Source organism: Dermacentor silvarum, chromosome 11, assembly GCF_013339745.2.
Source record: "Dermacentor silvarum isolate Dsil-2018 chromosome 11, BIME_Dsil_1.4, whole genome shotgun sequence".
Lineage (NCBI taxonomy): Eukaryota > Metazoa > Arthropoda > Arachnida > Ixodida > Ixodidae > Dermacentor > Dermacentor silvarum.
The window spans coordinates 90,324,670-90,340,766 of NC_051164.1; the positions used below are offsets into that span (position 1 = coordinate 90,324,670).

Sequence of the window (16,097 nt, forward strand, 5' to 3'; positions counted from 1 at the left end):
GAGGCACTGGGAGGCACGTGAAAACCCACCTGCGCAAATAAGTTATGTGGCCAGGGGGACACAAAGTGAGATGATAATTATCGCTAGTCAGCAGCCGAATTGACTAAAATTGAATAATTAACTTTTTATTGACTGCAGTAAGTGTGTATGTTTGTATTCAAAAGTTAGAGGCAGTCGTGTTTCTACACAGTTTCACTTCGAAGAATCCTTCTTTACTCGCGGACAACTTTCTGTGGCAATGAAGGGAAAGCTACGGAGGCAAAGCGCTCACAAGTGAGGGTGCTTCTGAAAAGAGTCCCGCGTTTTAATCCACGTTGGTTTATGTTGGCGAAGAGTAAACATAAACAGCTTATTAGCAACAGTTAAATAAGACAGAACACACCACTGAGTGTAAAAGTTTACTCATTTTGCGGCTGTTCCCTTCCGCGTCTGGGCAAACGCGAAATCGTCGCACGTGGAAGTTGCGTCGATTCAGCGTCTGTTCCGAGCAACCAAAAGCACTGTCAAACGCTGCCGGACTACTTGGCGCGGTAACACATGTGCAGCATCCACGCGCCCGTAGCTTGCCCTTCACTGCCACAGAAAGTTGTCCGCGAGTATAGCGTGTCTATGCTCCGAGATATCCACTACAAATTGTAATTGTCGTTTGCATGATTACGCATGCAAGAGAGTGAGGATCGGCGCAAAGCTCCTCCCTGATGTGCCGCGGCTGTTGGGTACGGCGCTTAGTCTGACAACGCGGCGGAGGCATTGGCAAGATAATAACTGTCCCCCTTCCCCTCACGGCTGGCGAAAAAAAAAAATCGAAGAACCCGTAACCGCTGTCGTAACACGCGACCGCGCAGCCTGTAAAAATGGCGGCAGCTGCCATGCCGAGATAATGGCGCGCGCAGAGAAGCCGGAGGGCAGTGCGCGTGCGTAATGGTGACTAGACGACCGGGCATGGTCCTTGCTTGGGCTACGCAAATAAAGTGACTGCTGATTTCTAAGTATTGTAAGTTTTATTGAAATCAAAAGCAACAACGGTACCATCAACAGCAGAAACCTTTTTAGCTATGCTAACGAATATTTCATACTGCCGCTTTAAATTTGGTGTTGTCATGCACAAATTTCATGACAACAATTCACCCATCAAAATGTCAATGCCCTAAAAATGTTCAAAATGCCTCCCTTCCACAGCAATGCAAAGCATAAACCGCTCTCGCGTCAACTCGATAACTCTGCGCAGTACAATTGAAATTTGGAGTGGGATATCTCGGAGCACGAACACGGCTAGAATAATTCTCCCGACTGATGCTGTGTAGACACACGACTGCCTCTAAGTTTTCAATACAAACATAACCACTTACTGCAGTCGTCAAAAATTCTTGTTCAATTTTAGTTAATTGGGCTGCTCACAGCGATAATTATCTCACTTTGTGCCCCCCTGGCCACATAACTTATTTGCACAGGTGGTCTTCGCGTGCCTCCCAGTGCCTAATTTTAAGAAAAGCATCAAGCTTAGTTTTGAACACCCTGTATTATCAGGCACAGGCGCCAAGCGCATGGCTGTATTGGGTAATGTCATTTTCCTATAAGCTCGGAGAAACCGATACCTGGCTTCGCTATAGGGCTTCTTCATCTTTCTGGGGTTTTACGTGCCAAAACCAGTTCTGAATATGAGGCACGCCGTAATGGAAGGATCCGAATTAATTTTGACCACCTGGGGTTCTATAACGTGCCCTACAACGCAAGCACACGGGCGTTTTTGCATTTTGCCTCTATCGAAATGCGGCCGCCGCGGCCGCGATTCTATCCCACGATCTCGTGCTCAGCTGCGCAACGCCTGAGCTGACTGAGCCACCACGGCGGGCTACAGGTGTTGTTCTAGCCGTATGAAACGCGGGTTTATCGTGAGCAGAAACGGTGAATTTCGGTAAATGAGAAGCTACTATCATCATCATCATCATCATCATCATCATCATCATCATCATCATCATCACCGACAAAAGCTGACCCCCCCCTCAGAAAAAACCTGGATCCGCCCCTGTGCGCAGTATTAACGAAATAATACGCAAACAAGACAGATCGTAGTTATTGTTGTGGGAGAAAGATACGCCCCAAAGGGCGCAAACTGTCTTTAGTGTAGACACTGAGCCGCGAAAATATTGCCACGCGTTCGCTATGCAGATGATAACCGCCGCTCGTGAAGCGCGGGCCGACAACATATTTCACGGGCCCGCGGAATCGCGGAACGATGACACATATTGACTCTTCGCCGGGATGTTTGCGACAAGAGGGCAATGAATTGTATCGCTGACTGCATACCGAGCCGTTCTCGCCTCTTATTATACTTGTGGCCTTGTGTGTGATTCAGCTTACGTTGAGTTATCTTTCCTTTCTCCCCTTCCCCATCCGCTGCTCACTTTATATCTATAGAGTGGTCCACCCTCTGTCCGCAAGGTTTGTCGAGCGTGAAAGTTTTTCGCGGATCGCGAAAAAAAAAAAAAAAAATCCGGCGCTTGCGCCTTATCCGGCGGGTCTCTCCGCGGCCGCGCTTATCGAAGCTGGGGGCCGTCGACTGGGGGCCGTCGAGCTTTCGGCTGCATGCCCGATGGGGGCGTGTCCTTTTGTCTGCCGAGTTCGCGGTGCCCATTACGACAGTCGTCAAGTGAGTGTCACACGCTGGAGGCGGGTATCGGAAATGCCAGTGGAACCTGCGGAAGCTTTCCTTACAAAAATGTATTTTGCCGCGCGATACGACCAATACAAATACGTATTAACGCGACAGCTTTAAGGGCCCCGTATCTCAGAAAATACGGTGTCGGCGGGATCGCCGGCGTCGTTGGCGTAAATAATCATGCCGAACCGCATCATCCCGAACCACCTCGACCAGGCAGGCTTCGCGTGGCGCAAGGCGTTAGGAAACAAAAATTGAATTTCTCAAAGTAAAATCCGTCAGAAAAATCGTAAGGTACGACTTAACCATAACCTAAAGACGTGATAGCGTCGGATTGTAATTTGAATATACGAGGAAAAAGCTTGACAAGCAGCCAGGGATCTTCGAATGCTATCGCGTTCCACTCTTAAAGGTGAAGCTTGAGCGTCCTCCGAATTTGTTTATCTGTAATGTAGACTTTCGCGAACAACTTCTGTAGAACGTATATAATAAACCGCACAAGTGTACGAGCTTACTCGCCGCATTGAACTCAAATGTCCATTCAAGGCATTGCCCTGCGTGCTGAGCTCGAGGTCGCAGGATCGAATCCCGGCCTCGGTGGCCGCATTCCGATACAACGTTCGCGTACCGTGCACTGGCTTACACGTTAAATAACTACGAGCGGTGAAAAATTAATCCAGAGAGCTCTTCACTGCAATTTTACGCGTAACCCACTGTGCATGTTTTCTGGGCGTTATAGGCCTCGCGGCAAGTGAATGCAGCGCCGAATACGGGCGCGCGCGCGCGCGCACGCACACACACACCACACACACACACACACCACACACACACACACACACACACACACACACACACACACACACACACACACACACACACACACACACACACACACACACACACACACACACACACACACACACACACACACACACACACACACACACACACACACACACACACACACACACACACACACACACACACACACACACACACACACACACACACACACACACACACACACACACACACACACACACACACACACACACACACACACACACACACACACACACACACACACACACACACACACACACACACACACACACACACACACACACACACACACACACACACACACACACACACACACACACACACACACACACACACACACACACACACACACACACACTGTTTGACTTCTATCTATGTTTATTGGGGATGGTCTGTGCATCACCGATAAACTTTGTTGGAAGTCAGAGCCGTGTGGGTATTTCAAGCGTCTACTCTATACTTCTAGCTTCTACCCTATAGTTAAACCCTAGAGTTTATATTTCTCTCTCTCTCTTCTTTCCATGTTTGGCAGCTTGGGCTATAGTTGGTTAGAGTTAGACGTTGAAATAACAGCATCAAATACCGAACAAAGCGAAAGCGGATGACGCAGGCGCTGACTATATCGGGATAACGTTTATTCGAGGGGACTGAAATATATATTACGTAAAAGCCACTGGCACAATAATATGATCAGTGTCAAAAAAATGCAACGCTACGTAAAGCGATTCTTCAAAAGTTGCGAGATTCAAAAGTGCGGAGCCTATATACTCCTAATGCGCATCCCTGGTCGAACCTTAAAGTAGCAGTGTTCTCATGTCGTCGACGGCGGCCCGGGCGGCGGCGGCGCCGTAGGACAAGGGGGGTCGCACCGCAGGCCGTCGGCCGAAGACATGGAAGGACAAGTGAACGGTCTAAGAAACCGTCGTACAATCCCCATTTAATCATTGGTAATCATGTATAAATAGGCATGACACCAGGTGACGCCAACGGCGCTTGGTCACTGCCACTCGGGGGCGTCCCAGTCGGTGGATGCATGATCTCGATACCTGATCTCTTAAAATCATAGGCAGCGGTACAAGGTAAATTTTTGAAAAAGAAAAATAATGATAGGTATACAAAAATGCAAGATAAAGAACATGTATAGTATACCTGATTAAATCAAGCAGGCTAGGTGACTATTTGTCGCCGCCCCGTTTCAAAGGGGATGCCAATAAATCATCATCATCATCATCATCATCATGGAGGACATCAACAACTATATATCAAATCCATTCGTTCCACACTAGGAAGTCTAACAAAATTATCTCCCGGACTACATCGTTGCTTGCAGCGATCGAATTAATTTCATGATGAACTAAAGTGCTACTTTATGTAAAATAAATGTATTTTCGCTGTCGCTGCAGGTGAATCATTGTATACGCTTATCACTGTTATTGCATTGAATGTACGTTTGATGATTCTGCATTACTCCCGCGTTCTGAAAGCTGACCAGTGTTTGTTTGTGACTTTGTTAGCTGTACTCGTACTAGTGTTTTCTTGCGATTGTTGTTAATAACTGACCGCTTTCTTTCTCTTCCATTGTTGTTAACTTTTTCGTTTGTCTTGGGCTCTCGTGATTAAAAAAAAGAAACGTACTCAAGCCTCCCGTTAAATAATGGAAACGCCATTAACACCGTCTCGATGCCTCGTTCTCAACGCGTTTCACTGTTATTTCACGCGAAGCGATTACATATCTCCGTCGAATACTGCGCGCGCTGATCAGTATGAGTGCGCTGTCTCCTCCGTCTCTGCGCAGACTGTGTGTTCGGCATCCCTACCTTCCTGGGCCAGGTCGGTGTGCGGACCCACCTGTCCAAACTGGTGGGGCAAGACGAAGTGGGTGAGTACACCGTGTTGAGTCCGCTGTGCCGTAAATATGTATACGCAACCTAACTCGCTATTTTTCGTTTGTTCAGAAATGAAGAAATATCGGTGTACAATCGATTCCAGCAACCGCGTACTAGAGGTTCATTTTTATTATAGTATCATTTCTTTAATTCAATTGGTAAGTACAAGTAATTTCCCCTATGTTGTCCTTGGTGTCATTGTTTGTTGGCTTCTTCTGATATTATTAATAAAAATCGGGCCCCCGCTTACCTTTCTGCTCATATATATGGCTTTCTGTCCAAACCGTAGGTAGTCGGGCTTAACGTGAATCGAGCGCGAGTCGGTGGTTCGACTCAGTCTTGACACGGACCTTGAGCGCGGATTAATATGGCGACCCGGCTTGTGATCCCCGTGCAGGCAAGGTGTTCTCCTTCCTGGCCTCGTTCGACGCGGTGGTGCCCGTCCTGGGCGAGGTGCTCATCACGTCGCTGTTCAACTGGTCCCTCAACTTCCTGCCGGGACTGCCTTACCTGGTGGCGGCAGGAATCACCTGCATCGCCGCCGGACTCATCGCGTACGTATTCTCCAACACCTCGTCTTTCCAGAATTCGAGGGACGCATGTATGCAATCAACAGCGGTAGGCTGTATAGACACACACACGCCTTGTCTATACACTCGAAGAGAAATTCGCACCCTTGGGGCATATCTTGTCCCCAAACAATAATAGCCCGCCATCTTGCGTGAATTTCTTTAGAGGCACGTTCACACTAGCGCGAAATACGCGCGCGGCACGCACAACGCGCCAGCGTTGCCATGGCGACACTTGCGAGCGTCTTTGCCGCCGCGGCAAGCAAGTGATTCGCTGTCAGCTGGGTTCACTGCGGCTGTCATCAGCGATGCTGAGATATGGGGGGTATATTTTTCTTGCAGCGTTTGGCCACGTGATTGAATCTGCCACTCCTCATTGGTCTCCCCGATCGGTGGCGAGCGGAATGCCGCGAAAAATAGCTCCGGGACCCATTCGCTCCGCGGCAGGAACAAGTTGCCGCCCGCTTCTTGTCGCGGCACGCTTTCTACTGCCTGCGGCATGCCGCGCACGTTTTTCCCGGTACAGTCTCCCGATTCTTTAGCGGTACCGCGCTAAAGCGACGAGATCAGCAAGAGTAGCGAATGCGCATAAAAGTTCATTGGAAGCGCACGCGTTTCGCCTGCTAGGGTCTTTCCACCAGCACGACATAGGCCCTGGCACGATTAACTCGCTGCAAGCTCCCAGGCTTATCGAGGCTTATCGAAGATAACACCTTCCAGTGAACTTTGTGCGCATGCGCTGTACTCCTGCTGTTTTCGTCGCTTCACGCCGTTAGAGGGCGCTGGCCGGTTGACGCTCGCGCGGTACTGTTGAAGAATCGGGGAACTGTACTTCCAGGTCATTATCGGCATTATCATTATCAGACTGCGAAGTAGCGAGCGCAGAGTTTTCAAGAAAGAACAGGCAAGCAAGACAGGTGATTGTTTGGGGACATATGTCCCAAAGGGTGTACCAAACGTGACGTCAGTGCGTCACTATACCTCAAATTTGTGTGCGGGTGTTCCGGCTGTCCCTACATCCCATGTCTTGCGCTGACAAAACGGTCTGGCGACATGGGGCTGTAGTTTCATTTCACGCATGGTAAGGGTTATTGGGGACTGCATTTGTCCCGCATCAGCTGGACTGACGATGATGACGATGGCTTTGTTCTAACACTCACTGTAGGCGGTTAAAAAGACGGCTAAGCTGAAAGCGGCCATCTTATAGGTCTCGTTCCAGTTCTGACGAATCCGGCAAGGGCTTCGTAAAGACGGCTACGAACTCAGAAACGATGCGGGTTGCTTTTCTGTCCGAACAAGATGGCGGCAGAGCAAAATGCTTGGAAACTCGACGGGAAGATCGCCCGCACACATGGAAACGTATAGTTGCGCTTTCTTGTGCTCATAATGTAAGCTACGTTGTGTTTTTCGTAGGTTCGCACATGGAAAGTGTTAAAATACAGCGATAGTATATGCTTATCTTAGTTTGTTTTTTCTCTTGAACGCTAGTTATGTGGCGTTAAGTCTAGGCCACATGCAAGCGATCTTGCGCGCGACAGAGACAAGCGACGCGATGGAGATGGCAGTCGCGTTCGCTAGTCGCCTACAAGTTGTACGGTCTCGAACCACACGCGAGCGACGACATTGAGCGATGTCTCCCCGGTGTTGCCGGTATGAGGGCAGCAAATACGCGCCGAAACTGGCGTGACGCGTGCTTTATTAATTTAAGTTGATGAATTTTATTGTAAAGAGCAGCATAAATATTGCACTGGGTTCTTATCCTTGCACGTATCAAACTTTAGTCGTTTGCTCGTTCGGTGCGACAATCGGTAGTACGTACTTGACTGATATGTGCATCCCGTTCCGGCTTCGCGCTACTGGCTAGTCGCTCATAGTACTTCCGGGCGACGAGTAACGAATTCTACACTTCCAGAACCGAGCGATCGAGCGACAAGAACGAGCGATCTGTGCACGCGACGGCCCGCTTTCGCTCTCATGCAGTGTGGGCTTTAAGCGGCTGGGAGGTCTCCGGTCGCATTCAATTACTTGGGCTCGAAGCTGTCTTCCTATAGCAGTCAAAGTAGACTGTCTTCAATGTTGGCCAGAATTGGAACACACTATTATTATTATTTTATAAGTGCCTATTCCTTGCAGTGGAGCGGCAGCCTGGAGCGTTGCTAAGGTATTTGTATATTTTTTAAAATATCTTATTTTCTTTACAGCTACGTGACGAAGGTACATCGGGAGGGCGTCCAGTACGAAGACATGTCCAAACAGGAGGCGGTCCCGGCACCCATCAACGACTGAAGAGCAGGGCCGGTGCGACTGAGCTATCGAACACATCGTGAAATCTAATATTATGCGGCGGCCACATGAAACGCATTTCCGACGTATTATCGGCGCGTCGTCGTACAGCGTCCGCGCGTTCCTTTTGCACCTCACGTGAGTGGCGGTGTTTTCTCGGCCGAATTCGTGCGTATCGTGAGGTACTTTCTGTCGCTGACGAAAGCGTGGAGCAGTGTTCGTAGGCCTAAATTACCGCGTAGTCATGGCTAAGCGTGAAGTGGACGACGACGGCATAACCATGAGAAAATGTCGGAAACGCGTTACTTGTGGCTTCCGCTTGAGAGTTTATTATATACCGAAAGCGCCTGCCGTCGACTGCGCATGCGCGGGTATGCCGTGCCTCCGAGGTGGAAAGCGGCGATAGTGACGCTATGCTAAAACACTGTAATGACACTTACGTCTCTTGCAGCGTTTGCATGGATTCGCCAGCAACGTGTGGAATCACTACGCCTGTCGGAGATGCGAGTTGGCTTTAGCGAATCCATGTAAGCAGCTTACACGTTGCATCAAAGGAATGGGGATGTGGTGGGGAGGGCAGGGTTAGTGAAGGGTTGCTTGCGATACTGCTGGTGTGGGGTGCTTCGGACGCATGATACGACGCGCCTCCACCGTCGCGCGACACGCTACCTCGGCAACGACGGCGGGTCGTGTTGAACCTGATGTGTCAGCAAACGCGACGAGTTAGTTATAGAATGTCCTAGAATACTCAGTATTCTAGGTCACTCACTTAGTAACTAGCACGGCTTCGCTTACGCACTTGGCACAGACACAAGTGCGTCGCTGCGCATGCGCGTGGCTGCCTCCGTGATCTGTGCGCACACGCCGGGACTACTACGCCAGTTGCTCGAAGAGCGATGAAGCCTGCTTTCCGACTCGTGCGCAATCGAGACGATCATCGGTATAGTTTCGATTCTGAGCCAATGCATAGAAGCGTCAAGTAGAAGCATTACGCGTATGGTATTAGCATGTATGGTAACGAATGTATGTGAAAAGTGTGGCCCACTGTTTCAATGGACAAACAGTCACGAGATGGGAGCGAGTTTATATATCAAGGCTGAAAGCGACCAGCTAGCTTTGCAGCGCGTACGACGTGAGGTACGTGGCGATGCTCCCTTCCTACGTACGAACCTGCTCGGTGCATTGAGAGTGCTTCCGCCAGGACCCACAGTTGTAGAGCACCCGCAAACTTTGATCGGGGCTCATGAGTGTTCCGATTAAAAGTGGACCACACGGTGTGTGTGTGTGTGTGTGTGTGTGTGTGTGTGTGTGTGTGTGTGTGTGTGTGTGTGTGTGTGTGTGTGTGTGTGTGTGTGTGTGTGTGTGTGTGTTTGTTACCTCTACCTCTGTACATGTCTGCTGGTTACGTGCCCGACGCGCTTGATTCGGTGCAATTGTCAATGCTTCTCACACATCTCTACTGGTGTGACGTAGAACCATTGTCGAACTACACAGTCATGATTACGTACCGCTGTTTGTTCTTAATGAGACTTATCACGCGCGAAGGCTGTTTCCTTCTACAGCAAACGCGCTACTCTTGTAATATCAACAGTGCATGACTGCTGCGTTAATATATATATAGTGTGTGTGTGTCGGTGCTGTCAAGCGAGTCAATGCAGAGGCTTACTGTAAAACAAAATAGAATTGACAGCCGACTTGGTTTCGTAGTCAGCACGTTCTTTCATTTTTGTGCAGCTGTGGGATCTTCTTGGCTACTTTTCACACAATATTTGCTAATGCGGTCCAGTGTTCCTAAACCAGTCCAAAGCAGTGGAATACTTTGTAGCCTGTCCAACGTTTCTGGAGTGACGCCAGAGAAAAGTTCCTAAGGGACGTTCAGCAATCGTGTCTAAAAGGGACTATACGCAATCATTCGCCGCGACATCCCTTTAGCACTTCTATGCTATACCGCTGTTTACCGCGGAATACTCCCAGGAATCATAGCAGGCGCGAAATGTTTCCCGGAATACCCATCTGGCAAACAAGCGTAATGTCATAGAGCCCAGAAGCGCACAGACATTGTTGCGCACAGTAATAAACTAATGATTGGGTTAATTTTGTGCAGCGTACGCTTGCGGAAGAACTTACGTGCGCCACGCCAAAGCATTGTCCAAGGTCTGCACGTTTTATGAGCGTCCGCCATTTGTGCGTAGATCTCTGTTACTCAGGTTCTTTCTGTCGCTCAAAGTTTGGAGAAAAAAAATCCGTCCATTTTTACATACGCATGCGTGGTCGTATTTTCCATCGATCACTTTAAAGTATACCTCTGCGTTGCATAACGTCCGCCGTGAGTCATCGCTGTACGTAGCGGCAGTGTAGACTCGAACTGTACACAGTAGACTTGAGAACTATACGAGATGTGAAAGCAACGTTGATTGAAGGCGTGCCATTGCTTTCGTCACATCCGCTTCCGCTGGGTTGGCCAATCAACGCGCATCGATAGTGGCGGATCGATAAGGTCACAGCAACGCTCTGCTGCCTGCCCATGGTTTTCACATTTGCAACCAGTAGTAGGTAAACGTATGTGTACAAGTTTTGCTGGAGGAAACTGTAGAAGATTATGTAAAATTATGTGGAAGAGGCATCCGCTCCAGTGCGTATGCAGTCGTTGTGCAGTTTTCGTCAAAAAATGGGAAGACTACTGCGCGCAGAACTCTCGGAAAGCCAGGAACTGCGCAAAACAGAAACGGAGCACTCGTGGCGACGTTACGCTTAAATTTACGCGCTAGCTTCTCGTGACGTCACATTTTCAGAGCATACGCTTCAGAACTAGTCACAAATTATTTTTATCAATAAAACAAGTTAGTTTGCGTTCGAAAGTAAGCGAACACTAAATCAGGCAGTTCTTGGTAGCCTTCCCCGCATGAAAATGGCCGAAATGCGCTAAATGCTGCCGCGTCCTTGACATAACTGACTTAATGCACTGTCGTGTAATTCAAAAAGAAAAAAAAAAGAATAAGATCAGTTCGGTGTTCATTATCTCCCGCTGATAATCAACCTCCTTCAGGTTCTGGGTGAATTTCACTTTTGAAGCACGCTCATCATTTCCTGTTTGGATCGTGCTGCAATCTGCATTTCACACTTTATCGTCCGTTTAAGTTGTTGGTAAAATGAAAGGAGGAGGGTCATACTCTATGCATGCAGCTTTGCAGCTTTTGATCGACCCGCGACCTCCATGATTCGGCCCGGTTATATATCAAGTAGAAAGCGGGGAGTGGCCCGTGTATATTTGACGAAAACTGTCGCCTCATGCGCGGAAACTTCTTTAGCGTACTTGCCGTATTATGTGCTGCGCTGCACTAGTAACGTACTCTTAATTTAGTATCGACTTCTAAACACGAAGAGCGTGTTTCAGTGGGTGGGGCTTTCCGAAAGACTTTGCTTGCCTTTCACCGATAGCCATGACAGGGTGGGCCCTATCCATGTTTAGTTTTTGGACGTTGTGCGTTTTACTTATACGCATCGGTGATCTACGCGGGCACAGTTCACTCAGGTGTGTATTTGTATAGAAAAAAAAATTGTGTCTTGCTTTTATGCAGGCTATTAAAATGTCGCAACAGTTTTGTTTTTGCGTCCTTGAGTTCCAAACGTCCCGGACTCACGATGAATGGACGCAGCCCACTTGGTACTTGTGCAAAGACCGTGAAGCGCGCGCGGTTAGGTCAAACGAGCAGTTTGTGATTTTAACCAGTAAGAACTACACTGGGATTTTTTCGTTTACCTGCTTAGCTCTTGTCGACCGAGCTTTTAAAATGTCTCATCGTCAGTGCTACTGGTGACATATTTATTTTTCGTTACTTCGAGTAGAAGTAAGCTTTGATCAAACACACATTTTTTTTTACTTTATCACCCGTTCGAGAAGAACGGGCTCGTCGGTTCAGAAAGTGGGCCGATTTCACAATGCAAACTTCAAGGGGACCTTGCCATTTCACAGGTGTACATCTGTGATGAAAGGTACGCTGACCAGAACGTTGCATGAAAAACAAAATTTCTTTGTGCCTGACGCGCACGGCCCAACATTGACGAGTGCAGTTAAGTTCGGGCTGCGCTGTTGGACGCCCACGCTGTGAAGAAACGGGGGTTTGGCGGCAGAAGCCTTGGTCCGTATATCTTTGATCAAAGGTGTATCCCTCAGCAATCTACTCGTGTTCAGATTACCTTTTCTGAACTTCTAACCACAAAATACGTATCCCTTAGGGAGCAAACATGCTTGCGATTCGTTTTTGAGTGTTTCATGATCTAAACTGTTACCTGTATAATTAGAATCGCTCAATAAAGAAAAGTAAGTACATTTGGGACCGGTGTTGTGATGTTAAAAAGGTGTAGCACAATTCTGTTGTTTCTAACCAATTCTTCACTACGGGTTCGATACGGCCTTGCCAAGGACAAGGCCATCTTCGCCGAATTCGACATCTGCTTGTTACAGCATATAGGAAGATTAAACGTGGCAGAGAAACCTACTAGCGGCAGACCGAATGCAGCTAGCTGTATCCGGAGAGCAGCACTTCCGGTGGCGTCATGTTGTGGCGCTGTAATAAACCGCAACGAGTTGTTCTCGGAAGTTGGTCAACAGTGGCCAAACAATGGACATCCCTTCAACCATCCTTTCGACAAGAGGGACTTGTCTCGGTCAGGGGGCTTGACCGACTAATCGACAACCCATGTTTCTGTGTTCAAGAGGCCTCGATCCTTATTTGTTGATCGCGCACAATAAAGCACGTTGCGTGTATGCTCTTTTCTAATACTCGTTTTTGCGATTATGAAAAACATTCCAGCACTTTGGTTCTTTTCAAAGAAACGCATATATAGGCTTGTAAACTTGTAAAAAAGCCTTAGCGTCACGCAATCTCGAACACTAATTACCATTTTTATAGTGTTTTTTTCCGCCTTGTGAGTAGGTAAGTGCACCCTTGTGCTTGCCACGACATGTGCTTGTTTCTGCAGGCACATGCATATCTGCATAAACAAAAACTAATGCTACTTGATCAGGTGTGGATGTGTCCGAGTGAATATACAGTATTGATTAGGCTTAGTTTTAACCGGAGACAATGCTTCCACGTTAAAAATAATTTTTAAACAAATTTATTAGAATGTTTCAGGCCAATACTTGGTGGAGAGGTGAAACATCTTGCGACAGCAAAAATAAGCTGAAGCATCACTGAATTATACGAAAAATAATAAAAACGAGATGTTTGCTAGAGCGGATATTCGGGCTAGTTTGTTATTCTTGATGGCCTATTGGCGCGTAAAACGAGAGACTTAACGTAGAAGTCTGCATTTCTGTTAGGTCCGTGGTTTTACGCGCTGTTATTAGAAATGTTTACAGTGACTGTCTTAATTTTATGCTTAAGAACCCACGCTACTTTGTGTCGACAAAATGCGCACCGCTTGTGGGAAGGATGGATGGATGGATAAAATTTTATTTGATCTATTTAAATGTGGTTGGGCCCCTAGATGTCCGGGAGCCCCCTGGCCGACATCTCTAGGCAGGCCCGGTCCACCAGCCAGAGCTGGTCATCCGAGCAAGTGGCTTGTGGGAAACGGGTGGTGCACTGCTTTCCTGAAAGAGTTTCCTTGCCCCCGTATTCAGAAATGCGCCTTAACGTAAGGACACGGCACGACTTCTCGTGCACGTGATAGCGCGTGACGTGATCGTGCCCGAGGTGCTTATTGCGTTTCCTTCGGCATGTTCGCGTCAGGCCGTTATCTATTGGAACAATGTCGAGTCGTGGCTTCATGGTGGGATTTATTTCTGAATACGGGAGTCGGACAAGTTAGATCGCTTCAACATCTAGAAAGGCCGCACGAACCGTGCAACGTGCAGTCATTCCTAAACGATTGAGAAACATGATTTACATTTTGGTTCACCGATTGCCACTGGTCCCGCTAGTGCCCATATATAGGGCGCTAGTGGCTCATGACTGTTGCAAGGCTTAGAAGAAGATTTACTTATGGTCTCATATTCCTTGTTACTTGTGAGTACGCTCTTTCAAAAACACGCAGATGAAAACATCCTTATGTTCTTCGTGAATGGTGAACTGCAGTACTGTCGATAGTAGTAGTTGGACGCGAACATAAGTTTACCTATGTCAAGACATGTGATCAATTATGAAACTCGTATGGCTAGACGTCGACGCGATAGTATCACGAGGTCGAAGGCGATGTTTGATGTTCCTCGAGTGCACATGCGCTGTACTCGAGATTTGCTGGTGATCGACCTAGCTTCTTCCAGGTTTTACTAGGCTTGGCTTACTAGGTGTTACTAGGTTTTGCTACGAAATGCTAAGTGCTGCTAGGCACGGTATCCCGAATCGGCTCGCCGCCGACGCGCAGATTCTCGCTTGGCCGCGCTTCCAAGATGAGCGGCTTCTTTGGGTGTCCGGATCTTCTTTGGTCGTCCCATGTCAAGGCTACATGTACTCGTCACAGAGTCGAGAGTCCTGCCGCGCTCCGAGCTTTATCTCCCCGGTGACGTCACGGCCAAGCTGCGCCTCCACACTTGCCGTAGTGTGGCTGGTCGAAACCTGCTGAGCCGCCGCCAGAGGCGCCGGCTGCAGTCACGGACACCGCGCGCGTTCGGCGCGAACGCGGGGAAACGCGGACGGCGTCGGCAGCAGCTCTGCGCGTTGCCTCGTTGGTGCTGCTACAATTTCTTTCTCTCCTTCTCTCGCTCTCATTTTCTCTTTCTCTCTCCCGAGCATAGCGCGTGCCGCGCGCATGCTCTCCTTCTTCTCCTTAACGTCCCATGTCAAGGCAACATGTGCACGGCACGGAGAGGTGAAGCACACGCCGCTCCGCGAGGCGATTGCTAGGCAACGCGCAGTGACGTCATCGCCAGCAGCTGCTTTAGTTCGCACTATGCGGCGCAACCAAGCGCTTAAACAGCTCCGCTATTAAAATTTCTTAAATCCCCGCTGATATTTGAGTGTTCAATCATAGCATTAATATTGTAAATTGTACTGTTTAGGAAAATTAATCTGTCTGTTTTGATCACTAAATTGCACATAAACTGTATTTTCAGAAACAGTATCTAAATATTCAGGTGCCCAATTCTTGGACAATCCCGCAGAGTGGGTACATGCCATGTTTTAAGGATATGTTTAAGGACATGTTTAAGGACATCATCCCGACCCTGTGGAAGTGGATGTCCAGCGAAGCTGTTGAAAACCACTACTACAACTGCTAAAGGGGGTATGCAATGCTTTATGACTTTAGAATAATGCTTGTGTTCTTCAGTTGGCGAGTGTACGTTTATACAGCCATGTTCTTTCCTCGCCAGACGAGTTTTCGTCAAACCCTAGACTTCATATAGAATAATGCTAGTAGTGTTGTTTTAGAGTAATGGTAGTAATGATAATTTGGACAGCGCGCAACAACATTGAAATCGGTTGCAAGGCTGGGTATTTTATATACGAAAAGCTAGGGTCATCACTCCCCACGTGGCAAGCGATTGCGCAACTGTAATATTTACTGGGAAACGTATGCGGTGAGCGCTACGTGCTTCGCGTTGCTATCACGAGCGCCTTAACATCAATTACGTGGTTCGGATGTTTCTTTTAAGCTTGCTCTTTATTGAAGCGTATGCTGTTCTGCATGTTGCAAGCGTGATTACAAAGAATGTATGCACCGTTCGCTTCACTTTGCTGATTGCTTGTAGCCTCTGCCTTACGGGGGGTATGAGCCATTTCTCTGCCCTGCACTGCCGCCGGGATCGGCCCACCATTGTTTTCAGTCGACGTTACGCCACGAAGAGATCTCGGGATCCTAGCTATATAGACAGCTTCGTTGAAAAAAATGTCCGGTTCACCTAAATATAAG

At 48.2% G+C, this 16,097-nt stretch overlaps 1 protein-coding gene across 6 annotated transcripts in view; it reads left to right on the plus strand.

Moving 5' to 3' along the window:
- Window positions 1–12,124, plus strand: part of LOC119434015 (proton-coupled folate transporter) — a 50,839-nt gene extending 38,715 nt beyond the window's left edge. Inside the window, exons 5-7 of one of the 6 annotated variants that reach the window (XM_049658536.1) lie at window positions 5,298–5,381; window positions 5,786–5,942; window positions 8,159–8,591. In XM_049658536.1, coding sequence (XP_049514493.1) covers window positions 5,298–5,381; window positions 5,786–5,942; window positions 8,159–8,243 — 326 coding nt within the window. In that variant the 3' untranslated portion in view covers window positions 8,244–8,591. Of the gene's footprint in view, window positions 1–5,297; window positions 5,382–5,785; window positions 5,943–8,158; window positions 8,592–8,629; window positions 9,620–11,940 lie in introns of those variants that run through there. The other 5 variants (XR_007464231.1, XM_049658535.1, XR_007464229.1 and 2 more) reach the window with 5 other exon arrangements.
- The last annotated feature ends 3,973 nt before the right edge of the window (window positions 12,125–16,097 follow it).